Source organism: Rhinolophus ferrumequinum, chromosome 4 (genome assembly GCF_004115265.2).
Source record: "Rhinolophus ferrumequinum isolate MPI-CBG mRhiFer1 chromosome 4, mRhiFer1_v1.p, whole genome shotgun sequence".
Lineage (NCBI taxonomy): Eukaryota > Metazoa > Chordata > Mammalia > Chiroptera > Rhinolophidae > Rhinolophus > Rhinolophus ferrumequinum.
This window is the reverse complement of record NC_046287.1, coordinates 14508822-14522291: the sequence shown is the minus strand read 5'-3', so window position 1 is coordinate 14522291 and position 13470 is coordinate 14508822. Positions and strand designations below refer to the sequence as shown.

The 13470-nt window shown below is 36.9% G+C and overlaps 1 protein-coding gene across 4 annotated transcripts in view; it reads left to right on the top strand.

The window, feature by feature from the left end:
* The window catches only part of DIAPH3 (diaphanous related formin 3), a 441105-nt gene that overhangs the window by 271041 nt on the left and 156594 nt on the right, over positions 1 to 13470 (top strand). For all 4 annotated transcript variants that reach the window (XM_033105125.1, XM_033105126.1, XM_033105127.1 and 1 more), the window contains one exon: positions 10635 to 10759. In XM_033105125.1, coding sequence (XP_032961016.1) covers positions 10635 to 10759 — 125 coding nt within the window. The remainder of the gene's footprint in view (positions 1 to 10634; positions 10760 to 13470) is intronic.

The following is a 13470-nucleotide window of genomic DNA, read 5'->3' as shown; positions in this document are numbered from 1 at the left end:
GATTCTGTAGACTGACATTGAAGAACGCTGGGCATGGAGGAACTACTTGCAGCTAAAGATTGTTTTTTGAGATACTGAGCTCGGAACATTTCCTGAGTCGGCTCTGCTTGGGCTGATAGATGATGATGAAGAAGAAAACAACCTCAGGAAGACCTCTCTATCTTTTGGGAGGTTAGCAGACGGAAAGTGGCATCACTACAGCATCAATCTTTTCGAGAAACTAACAGTTTACAGTGTTTGCAGATTTTTGGCCAGCTACAGATTTGAAATAGCTACTCAAACAGTTCTATCAGTGTCACCTATGAGCCATAGCTAGCATCAAGTAACAGGACAGGCCCACAGTGACGACCAAGGTCTTGGAGCTCTCAGACTGCTGGCTGTAAAGTGGTATTTACTGCACCGCCGTTTTGCAACATCAAGTGGGAAATTACAAACAAGGTGGATGAAAGAAAATTTCAGAATGAGAGCATGCTGAAGGATAGCTTCACACAGCAAATCTATGTGCTATAAAGAAACCGAAGTAGTGGATGGAACGAACACATGGCAGTCTGCTGAATCTCATTGCTCGCAAGCTTGACATAGAACTAAATGGGGGAAGAACTACCCTGTTTCCCTGAAAATAACATCTAGCCAGACCATCAGCTCTAATGCATCTTTTGGAGCAAAAATTAATATAGGAAACGATATTATATTATATTATATTATATTATATTATATTATATTATATTATATTATATTATGTGTGTATTATATTATATAAGGCCTGGTCTTATATTACAGTAAAATAAGACCGGATCTTATATTAATTTTTGCTTCAAAAGACACATTAGAGCTGATTGTCTGACTAGGTCTTATTTTGGGGGAAGCACTAGGGAGCCGACCCGATGTTGCAGGGAGAATTGCCCTCTGCTCCCCAGAAACCAGGTTATGTTTATGCAGCTCGCAAAATCTTGAGTTAGTAGTTTATTAGTTTTTAGGGCTGCCATAACTAATTGCACACTAGGTTGCTTTACACCACAAATTTATACTGTACCTGTTCGGGAATACAGAAGTCTGAAATCCAGGTGTCAGTAGGATTGGTTCCTTCTAGAGGCTCTCAGGGAGGAACCATCTAGTGCCTCTCTCAAGGTCTAGTCTGCCTGCAATCCTTGGTGTTTTTCTGCCATCATTTTCATATTGCCCTCTTCTCCGTATCTCTGTGTCTCTGTGTCTCCTCATAAGGACACTGGTCATTTGATTTAGGGCCTACCCCAAATCCAGGATGATTTCGTCTCAAGATCCTTAACAGATTGCCTCAGCAAACATGCTATTTCCAAGTAAGTCGTGTTCTGAGGTGCTGGGTGGACATAGGTTTTGGGGCGCCAGTATTCAACCCACTGCAGTCATCCATGGCTGATGGAGGTAGGAGAGAGCACCATCATATTTGAGGATTAAGAAACTGTTAAGGGAAATTACACGGATAGGGATATGTGGAAAGAATTCGTCATTATGTTGTGAAATATTTTGGTGTGTAAGCGGTGTTGTTGATGAGCTTGTGAAACACCGTTTTCTTATATCATCATATGCAAATACTAAAGCAGTTAAAACGGAAATGTATAATGTGCCTCTGGGTTTAAGGAATTTTTTTTGGCAGGCAGTGACAATTATTAGGTCGTTGCAAACGTAATTGCGGTTTTTGCTATTACTTTTGCACCAGCCTAATGTAATTACTCCAATAAGTGATTTCAGTGGACAAAATAAGAACATGACTCCAATTAGATTAGAAAGGCGTTATATTATGGGAGAAGCTGTTATTACTGTGACGCGAGACAATGGGGATTCAAACCCAGATCTACCCGTTGCTAGAGGTATAAACTTGGATGAGTTTCTTTACTCTAGGACTTAGTTTTCTTACCTATAAAATGGGAATAAATTGCAGGACTTAATTCAGAGGTATGTAGTGAGGATTAAATAGGTTAGTATGTGTAAATATTTATAAAGCTTTAATAGCACCTAGTAAGCACCGCATAAATATTGTCTACGTTTGTTGTGGTGGTGCTTGTTGCTGTTATTTTTTTCAAGGATTATTTCTTGTTGACGCACATCTGCCTATGGTGCCATTAATGCTGCAGGTAAACATGAATCTCTGGATACTGTATTATTATAGAAGTTTCATATGTATTCTCAACTTAAGTGAGTGGATTCCAACTGTGTCTTCCCGACACTTATGCAAACTTTGGACTGCAAGGCCAAGAAATTTATAGGAGCTTTATGCTATTGAAAACTCTTTGCACTTTTCTAAAAATTAGAGAATAATGGTCATATGGGAAATTGCACAAACCCTAAGTGTACTCAATGCATTTTCACCACCTGGCCATACTAGCATATGGAATGGAATTTGGAAAATGGGTTCTATTTTCCCTCCTGTGCTTCATTCAGCCTGGCACATTATTTTTATTTTATATTTTGAACTTTGATAGAAGATTTTGTTTGAAAAAGGTTTCTACTACTAAACAACCTTTAAGAACAAACTGGTCTTTGGCAAACTCTTCAACAACTTGGAGGGTTTTTGTTGTTGTTGTTGTTGTTATGGAGGTATTTGCATGTTGTTTAAAAAACAAATTTATCAGCCCAGAATTATTAAGGAATGCCATATGGAAATATGAATGGACACTTAAGATAAATGAGTGATAGAAACATCTAAAAAGAGATTTACTCACTTTCATAGGGAAACCTAAAGAAAATGTTCTTTCCCTTTTTCCCTCTCCTCTCAGAAGAAGACATCTTTAAGAATAAATTCAAAATTGATCAGTAAGGAGAGCCTTTTGTTATGTAAATACGTCAATCACTGTGATGGCAGTTTCTCAGCAGCTGTCTGTTAGACGGCATATTTTAAGGAAAAAAGAACTAGTGCTTCTTAATAGTTTTTGATATGTTTTGACCCTATTAGGAAACAACTCATTCCAGAAAGTTTTTTGACCTCTCCCTGCAGACTAATACTGTCCTAGGCACTAGTATTTAGCAAGGATTAGACTTGACTTTGAGTGACAGAAAAAAAAGAAGAAACCAGTGACTTAAATAAGATCCGTGCATTCATTACTTTATCAGTTATCTACTTAATGCCTCTTCTGTCCGTCCCAGATACCGTATGGGGTACTGGATAGAGTCCAGGAACACAGAAGTCTCTGCTCTGTTGAAGTTTACATTTTAGGTGATCCATACGGAATGTAAACCAAAGAAAGAAGTCAGCATACATTAGGTCGGATGGTTAGCATTGGAGTTCCAGGGCAGGGCGTTTGCAGTTTAGGCTGAGTGGTCAGAGAGGCCCTGGAGAGAAGGTGGCCTTTGTGAAGGATGCATTTGGTTATTTCAGGGAAGCACTCCAGGCTTCTCTAAGGACCAGCAAGTGTAGAGGCCCCCAGGTATGGAAGTGAGACTGGAACAGAGGAAGGGAGGGGGAGTGTAACAGGAGATAAGGTCAGAAAGGGAGCATGTGTAGGACATGACTGGCCATGGTAAGCGTCTGCCTCTACTCTTAGATGGGAAGCCAGTGGAAGGCTTTCGAACAGAAGAATGACATCTGAATTGCATTTTCAAATGATCACAGTGGCTGCTATATTGGGGGGAAAATTTAGAAGAAAATGGCAGGAATGGGGAAACCACTTGAATCCTTTAATAATCCAGGGGAGAGGTAATATTGGCTTGAACCAGGAGGAGGTAGCACGGATGGTGAGAAGGATTTAGGCAATGAATCTACTTTGAAGGTGAAAGCAACAGGATTTCCTCTGTGATTGAGTGTGTGGGGTAAGAGAAAAAGAGAGGGGTCATAAAACCAATCATTGACTGAGATGTAGGAGCAGATTTGAGGAGGAAGATAAGAAGTTCCAATTTGAAAATGTGAGTTTAAGATGTCTGTTACACATCAAGGAAGGATGTCTAGTAGGCAGTTGGAGTTCAGGGGAAAGAGCTAGTCAGGAGAAAAAAGATTGGAATTGTTCAGATCCAGAGGTGTGCCGTCCAGGACTTGTTAGGCTGCATGGTCTCCGGAGGCCAAACTTGAAAACTTGTTTCCTAAGTCAGTCAATCTATCCTTAATATTTACCATGAGACATTTTAAAAGCAGTAACGCCGCCCTCCCATACACATGCACACAAAACTATCCTGAGGGGACAGTTTGAATGTTGTTTCCAATATCTGTATTATGGACCTCTTTTGTTTAGTAGTTACCATGTTTTTGAACATCTTATTTAAGAAAAGAATTCTCGCATTCTTACAGGTAAACATGGCTTTCTGTGAGATAGGCTTCTCCCAGTGATAGTGTTTTCTAAGGAGCTGTTCTGCCTTTAACACCCTCTTCATCGTTGCGGAAGACAAGGTGCTTGTTTCTCCGCAGCCTGAGAGAAATGGGTCAGTAGAGTTGACCAGCACCCTTTCGTTGCCTCTGCTTGCCTTCTGCCTTCCCTCTTTCCAGGTTCCATGGCAAATATCGGCCGTCTTGCAGTGTGGCATTAACAATAACAGCAAAACCCTCACTGCATATAGTACAGTGAGTTAATTGGGGAATGCACATGGTGATGTATTATTATATGAATTCCACTAGTAATCAGAGCAATGGGAAGAAAGAAAAGCTGAGCAGAGGAAGGTAAGACATCTGTTGAGGATAACGGGATAACGGGCTACTGGCTGAGCCTCACTTTTTTCAGTTTACCTTTTCCTGTTACGAACTCAGCTGCAGTTTATTTTGAGTGTGTGCCTTTTACATCTTGTTAGTTTTGTACTTTTTCACAATAGTAATGGGTGTTGTAATGGTCTTCCAGAAGGTAGATTTTGTTATGACCCTATTTCATGTTCAGAATTTATTTTTTTAATGCTACTGAGGTTATTGTCCATCCAACTTATTATTTTTAACTTGCATTTATAAAATACTCTCATCGTTTTATGAAATGCCTTTTATATTACAATCATCTAGGAAAAATTATTTTGTTGGGAGCCTCTAGTTTCCCTCACAAAACAGTTGTACAAATGAGTCTAGGGAGGTTGATTTAGGTTGAATGTTTATATTGCTTTGTGGTAATAAGTTGTTGTTTAAGCATTCTTTAAAGAAATCAATTTGCCTGGACTGTATCATGATACTTAAGAGTGAATGTGACATTCTTAGTAAGTTTGTTATGAAATAATGACCTACAAGTCCAGGAGATAGTCACAGACGATTATGATTTAATTACAAAGATTACTTAAATGTGTGTAGTAATCTCCACTCTCCTTTCTTATTTGAAATATTAACCTGGTAAATCATAGAGGCCATCATAGTACAGAAAGCCCATGTTCATTATTGCTTAAATATTTATAGTTGTGATTTTTAACTTTTATTCAAAGCTGCTTTAACACCTCTAGTGTATAATTATCATAATGACAAGGCACTTGGAGACAAGTCTGTGTCTTAGAATTTAAGGTTTTATATATTCAGTCTTTTGTATTTTCGTATTTCATTTTTAATGCTTTTATCTCGAGAGGTTAAAGTTAATTCCAAAATCCATTCCTTCAACAAACGTTTGAGTGTCTGCAGTATGTTGTGTAAGTGAAGATATAAAGAAGGATAAAATATGGTGTCTTCCTTTTAGAAATCCCCATTCAATTTGGGAGAGGAAGACTCATAAAAAAAAGATCAAAGTAATATAAGTATTTGCAAAGATGATAAAATTACCAGGCATAATGGGTAGGGAGGACACGTCACCAGGGGGTTAGCTGGGGTTTTTGACTCTATAATTTTATAAATAGAAGTGAGTGGTGGAGTGGACAAGGCAGATATTTCCAGCATCAGGTACAGAATGGATGAAGAGGGATAAGGGGTAGGGGAAGTACAAGAAGGATGTTGTTTTGGAATTAAATGTTGGCGGAATAGGAAATACAGCCAAGCCAGGTTGTGTGTGGAGCTCAGATGTCCCGTAAGCAGCTTCCTGGCTGGTTTTAAGCAGGGAAGGGACATCTTTAAATTACTATTTGTCAGGAGATCCCCATGTACAGTGTGGAGAAGGCACTGGAGAAAAACAGGAGGAGTTCAGAGATCAGAGAAGAGATAAGTGTGTTTCAGATGACTTGCCTGGTGTCCCAGCAAGCAAGGAATTAGGTACTAGTTGCCAGGTAAAATATGAGGGATGTTAGGATTGTTTGGAGCTGAGAGTTGCAGGGGAGGGAAGGCTCACGACTGGCAGCTTCGAGCACAGGAAACCGAATTCACGGTTCTGCTGCCCACTGAGTGTGGACATGACAGATGGGCAGTTTGTGGAGGGCAGAGACACGTGATGTCTAAGGGGACAGAGGCATCCCCTCTGACTGAATATGAACCGAGTGAAATGCAAACGTTGAAATTGCCTTAAATAATCTAATGAGGGTTCTGTGTGTATTACTTTTGAATAATGAAAAGAAATAAGAAAAAAATAAGATTTGATTTCTTGGTCAAGAAATGTGAGAAAGTCGAGAGAAAAAGTCATGCCCTGGTCACATCCAGACACTCTGGTAAATTAACACTTCTTTAAGGGTGTACAATGTAAAACTCTCTGTTGTAATTCGAATTTCTAATATTAAAAAAATGCAGTCACTGACCTCAAAAACTTGACACATGTGAAAAGTGTGCCTCAAATTATGTTTGAAGATGTAAATAGGAGCTATCTATGGAACTACAACTGCTGAAAAAGAAAAACATTCAGGAAATGCTTACCCATCAGATGGCCCTAAACATTAGACTGTATGTTTTTGGGCTAGAATTTGCACATGCCTTTCTGTCTTCCAAGTGTGCTTTGGTCTCTAGTTAAAACCCACAGTGGAAAGTTGGTTAATTGCACTTCCACCCTTCTAACTGTAACGTACAAATAATGTATTGAGAGACTGCTGATGAAGTGTTAAGTAATGTCTTAGTGGGGTTTCCATCCGCGCAGTTGCACAGAACCATTTTTTAAGACGGCTTCCTCACTCTTTATGATGTCAGCCTTAAATGTTTGAATACGCCCCCAAACATTCCTAATATTTCACTCTTGAAATGAACAACTTTTCTTCTTCCTTGGACTTCCACAACACCGTTCCTGGAATGATAATGATGGTGATGATTTTCTTTACTTTTCCTTTGATTCAAATATTACTTATTTCAATTGGTAAGCTCTTCATTTCTTACTGAGTTCTCAGAATAAGAGTAACACCACATAGTGCATGCACTCTATTTTTTTTTTTTTAAATTGATCTCTTATGAAATATCTGTGTGGTCAAAAAAGGAGGTGCGCTCCTTCCCATTTCACTGATGTGGGAACTGAGCCATTGAGAAGTTGCTTCAAATCACAATGTTAGAACATAGTTACTGACCACTGGCTACCAAGGAGTTGGATAAGGCTCAGTGGGTCAGCTAATACGCCTTTCATCTGAACTGTGATCCCATTTCTTACCTCACTCAGAAGGGCTCCCTCACTGGGAGGGGTCTATATTCAAGTCCAAGGAGCTGAGGGCAGCCCAGGAAGTTAGACAGCTCCGAGGATGACAACCCAGGAATCAAAATGTACTTTTCTTACACCTGGAGTTTTGCACTCTGACCAGACACGCTTTTCTATATCCGTGTGGCATAGTGAAAAAATATGTGTTCGATCTTTTTCTTGGTTTCTGACATAGAGCTCCTAGAAATCGTTTGACTTTCTTAAGTAAGAGTGTATTTTATACGCCAATGAGATGACTCCTGTACAGATGGGGGGGGTGGGGCCCTAGATAGTTTCAGAGTGGCAGTGGGGAGGGGCAGTGCTGATTGCCAGAGCCACTAAACACGTGATGAGAGGGTCAGTCCACCCTGTGACCTCCAGGGACGGGAGGCGGGGTGGAGATTGAGGTTACTCAATCACACCTTGTGGTGAAGCTTCCATAAGGACTCAGCAGCAACCGGGCTCAGGGGGTTTCTGTTTTGATGAGCACATTGACGTGCTGGGAGGGTGTGGAGCGGGCACGAAAGCCCCACCACCTGTCCCCTCCCCCCATTCCTTGTCCTACGAATGTCTTCCGTTTGGCTCTTCCTGGGTTGTATTCTCTGCACTAAAACTGCAATGGCAAGTATTACTTTCCCGAGTCCCATTGAGTCATCCTAGCAAATTGTGGAAAATAAGAGGGAGATGGCATGCGAACCTCTGGATTTATAGCCAGTTTGTCAGAAGCATGGGTGGTTCTTGGGATTTGTGACTATCGTGGGAGGTGAGGGCAGTTTCGTGGGAGTGAGTTCTTAAACCTGTGGAGTGTGTGCTAACTCCAGGTAGTATCTGAACGGCATGGAAGACACTCAGTTGGTGCTGGAGCATTGGTAGGTATTGGAATGATGTCAGAAAAAAACAAACCAACTGTGTTCCCGCCCAATGTTTGCCTTGTGGTTTTTGTACGTGGGAGTCCCTCAGAATTGTATATGTCCTTTCTCTAGATCTTTCCCATACTTGATGTGTGCATAATAAAATTGTATCAGCAGGCTAAATCATAGTATTTTAAGCATGTGGTTTTGTTCAATGGTGTGTTACCACATTAACTTAAAGTGCATTTATAAAACACACAGTAGCATATCTATCTGTTATCCATCCATCCATCCATTCAGAATGATTGGATATATTCTCTGTTTAGCCGTATGTGGATTATTTGGTATTGTACTAGGCAGGAATATATGAATAAACAGTCATGTGAAAACAATAGCTGTGTGCATAAATGTTTTTACAGACAGGTAGATAAGGGTTGTAAAAATAAAATAATATATGTAATGAATAATTTCTATATAGCTAAACGGTTAAAAATAAAGTCTGGTAAACTGCCAGAGTTCAAATTCTGGCTTCACCACTTGTGAGTTGTTTGACTTTTCAGCCATGCAACTCTAGTTTTGTCATCTGTAAAATGGGGATAATAACAATATCTATTTCATAATATTCTTGTGAGGATTTAAAAAAAATTAATGCAGAACACTTAAGACAGTGCACATACACTCAGTAAATTTTAGCTGCTATTAGTATTATTATCCCTTACGACCATTACAACTATTATGACTACTATTATTATGCTACTAATACACTTCTTTTTTAAACCTAATTCATAACATAACGTGGTTGTATGGCTTACAAACTCTTCTAAGCACATATTCATTGACAGCAAGATATATGGGGGACATGAGTTTAATCAATTGAATTAATTAATGCCTTAAACGTTGTTGTGATAGAACACTTCATGCACTCTATTCTCGGAGTTATTGTCTCAATTTTAAGGATCACAGAAAGGGGAAACAAGTAGCAAAAAACTGTACAGAAAATATACACCATTATAACTTGGACTGGCTTCAATACAGTGGGAGCCAAAGGTTAAAGTACCATCACTCTTTAGGCATAAACAGCAATTAGATGTGACTGAAGAGTTCAGTCTTTGGACTCATTAAACATTGTTTCTGACAGTTAGCTTGCTAATTGTGTTCACAACAAAATAAAGTTTTTTTAACAGCTATAAACATGTTAGAACAGCAAATGTTATTTTGTGTACAGGTAGTTCAAAAAACAAAAATAAAACTCCATATTCTTATGCAACAACATTTCTCGTGCCTTATTTCTATTCCATTCTTTGGAACCAAGGTTGTAAACCATAATTTTTTGTGTGTGTGTTTTTTTATAACACAATCCCCTTTGGTTGGGCAATTAGGTTGCTTTCAAGGATATTCTCATCCTCACAGATGAAACATGACTTACACCTCTTCCTCAGGAGTAATCTGAAGTTTGAAAATGCTTAAGAACCTAGAATTATTATATGTATTTTTAATATTTTCACATTAGTGGGAGTCAAAAGAAGTTTTAAGTAAAATTTATTTGTACCTAAAGCAAATATCCAAAAGTTTGGTTTGAGCCACTATTTCTTTTTTACGTATTGTTAATTCTTTTTCTGATATCATCTAAGATTAACTATGCAAAAATATTAGAAAGTGATAGTTAATGTCTGTCTTGCTGGGTGGCCAATACATACTGAGCGCTTTAGTGCCCTTCTTTACCATTAGTTCCTTCATGTACACTGAGAGCAACTATAAGTCAAAGAAGGAAAGTCTTTATGAGATAACAAATGCGGATTATGCTCCGGGACTCAACCAGTCAAGAAAGTTTGACATTTGTTCCACCGGTTCCTTAAATCGCCTCTGGTACCTTTCATTCCTCTTGTAGACCAGCTTGGACAATAGAGAACACTTTCCCCCGTCATCTCCGTGTACTCACTGTTCCCTCTCAAACAGATCAAGATTTTGAAAGATGCTAAATTATATTGATCTAGGTGTAATTTTTAAAATATAGTGTTTCTTTGCCTCTGTATCTGAACAGACTAATTATTTTCACAGGGCTCAAGAACACTGGTTTTAAACAAAACATTTCTTGAAAGTGTTTGTTCATGTGAGCATTTTCTAAATTTCATCTAATGTCTTAAAACCCCATACTAATTTCCTTTATGCCTAATTTTGAAAATTGAAAGGTTTAAAAAAATAGAGTGAAATTTACCTTTCCTTTATTATAGTGAATGTTCTTACTTTAATATTGTAAGGTTTTCACAAATGTTTTGTTTCTAGAGTGTTTTACCTTTTATATATTATAATTTTGTCCTTTCAAGGCATTTAATATACTCTCTTTTAGTCTCTGTAGAAACGCTGGAAAAGAATTTGAAGCAGATGGGAAGGCAGCTTCAACAGCTTGAGAAAAATTTGGAAACCTTTCCCCCTCCTGAGGACTTGCATGATAAGTTCGTGACAAAGATGTCCATATCCTTTTGATATCTAAGTAACTTAAGTTACTCGTCAACTAGAATTGCAAATTATTTGATGTTTCGAGTACACTTGCATAACCAGAGATCATTCTATAGTACCAAATTACAGGTTTAACTTCTGCCTTCATGCAGGGAAATTTATCAACGTGCTTATCTGTCATCAATAATACAGAAATGTATTCTATTGTTTTTAATTTTTTTCCTTTATGTCAACTTGGATGATATTTTTCACCCATTTTTTTCCTTCCAAATGCCCTGTTTCCTTCTGATGTTAGTGGTAAATTGAAAAAATATGAAAACTCAATTTGAGAAAGTTTGAGTTCAACATCATGATGTGACTTAGGTATTTTGAAATGTTTCAGAAAGCAGCTAAAGACTTTATAAATTGGTGTGAAGAGTGAGCTTAATTTCAAGGGTTGGTATAGATTAACAATTAATTCATTCTCCAGAAACTTTATTTTCTTTGGAAATGCTACATAGTTCCATCATCAAAATTGACTTTGTAACAATCACTTCTTGTGCAGGTATTCGCTAAACCCAAAATTGAGAATTGAGACATATATGTGTGTATATATATATTATATATACAGAGGGTGCCAAAAAAATGTATACGTAGTTTAAGGTAAAATCTTTATCTCATATATGTATAAATAAAAGTATATATGTGTGTGTGTGTGTGTGTGTGTGTGTGTGTGTATACACACACACCTATATATAAATTAAATTTATATATAAATTTAATGTAGAATTTAATATAAAATTATATATAAATTATTTATATATATATTAAAATTATATATATGTATATATATACATATATAATCTCAAATATATACAATTTTGTATAGATATAGATATATACAAAATTAATAGCATTAGGCTTGTGTCCTGCTTAATTTAAGGTTTCTTTTGAATTTCAATTATCTTTGGTTTCACTAACTTTGTGGCTTAATCCCTAATGAGTAATTGAAGTAATAAACTTTATTTCCTGAGACTAATGTTGAGTTGCTTTGCAAACCATTCTGTGAAATTAGAGACTGATATCTTTTGTGTTATAATAAAGTATTACTATTCTGCATTATTAAAATCCCATGTGGACTTCAGAATTGTACATGAAAGGATAACCCACTTTTAAAATGAGTTCTTATAAATAGACACTCCTAATGTTTTAAACTGAGTTACTTGAAATAAAATAACTACTTTTCCTGTTTCTATCGCTTCTCCCCTGAGATTTGCCAAATCACAAAATTATTATTTGACTTGTCATAGATTTTATTGTATAAGCTTTCAGCTTAATTGTGAATTAGTTCAATTTTAGCTTTCTTTACTCTATCTTTTGGGAAATATCATAAAAATGCACTCCAGCAACAATCAATTCAGGCTAATGTGTTTGTTTCCTTTCGTGTCTTTCCTCCTCATCTAGTTTCTTCTTTTATGAGGCATGGCGCCATTATCACGGCAGTGGAGATGGATGTTTTTTTTAAAACTAAGGATAAAGTCTATATTTGTTCATCAAAAATATATTTTGTAGTACCTTCTCATTTGGCAAAGTATGCTTTTAAAAACTAGATTTGTTATTGCAGAGTTTTAGTAGTTTTACCATTCTTAGCTTTTTTCCTCAATCATTTTATCATGTTAAAATATTCATATGTAACAGTCTATTTTAATCATTAAGTACTGTTAGCTGACGTATTGTTATTGTTCCCTATATAGAAAGCATTTTAGAAAAGATTTTGCTTGCATACAGTTTCTGGTAATACATTGTGAGTGTACTAATTATGAAGGGCAGGTCTCTGGAACATACAATGTCAGATAAATCCCTGAGCTTAGAGTCGAGTCCTGCACAGCAGACAATCTTGGGACCTATCAATACTTATATTCATATGACACAAGAGCCTGAGTGATGTTGGCTTCTTAAAAGGTATGCATCTCATAAAAAGCAACTAGCAGGAAATCAGAAACAGGAAAGATGATGCTTTGTTGGGAACAATTTTTCATTCTGAGTACAATTATACTCCATGGGCATGAAAGCTACTACATCCTGTCGCTAAATATCACAACCTAGAAGCCTCTAATGAACTGATTAGCATTCATGTATCTCTTGGAAGTCAGATATATGAACAGTTGGTGCACTTTGCTATTGACAAAGCTGATGATCATAAATATTCTTTGCAGAGATTAGATTGCTTTTCCTCTTAGATATATTAGTTTCAAAGTAATTATATCACTCATTGCAAAACTTTGTTTACTTTAATTAGGACTGACAACAAGTCAGATCTTGAATATTAAATGCATTTATACAGATCTTATTAAAATGGCAAATTGTGAGCTTCTTAGATCTTAGAAAGTAGAAAAATTTGGAAACCAAAATGCACAATGAATAAAAATGTAGTCAGCTAAAGTGTGGGTTATTAATGCTCAGAATTTTAAGTTTTCATGCTTATTAGTTGAAGCATGAAATATTTATCTCAAATATTTGGTTCATCCAATTCTGAAAGGCTATGTGTATTATCCAAGATGTTAAGGATATAGTTTTACAAGGAGATATTTAGTGTAAATGATTGTAATTTAGTGAACTATTCAATAATCTGTTAATCAAATTGTCTTAAATTATGATACAATTTTGTTATATGAAATGTCACTAATAGCATTCAATTATAGTATATTGTATTTTCATTTTTCCGTACCCCTCTTTCTTTACATTCA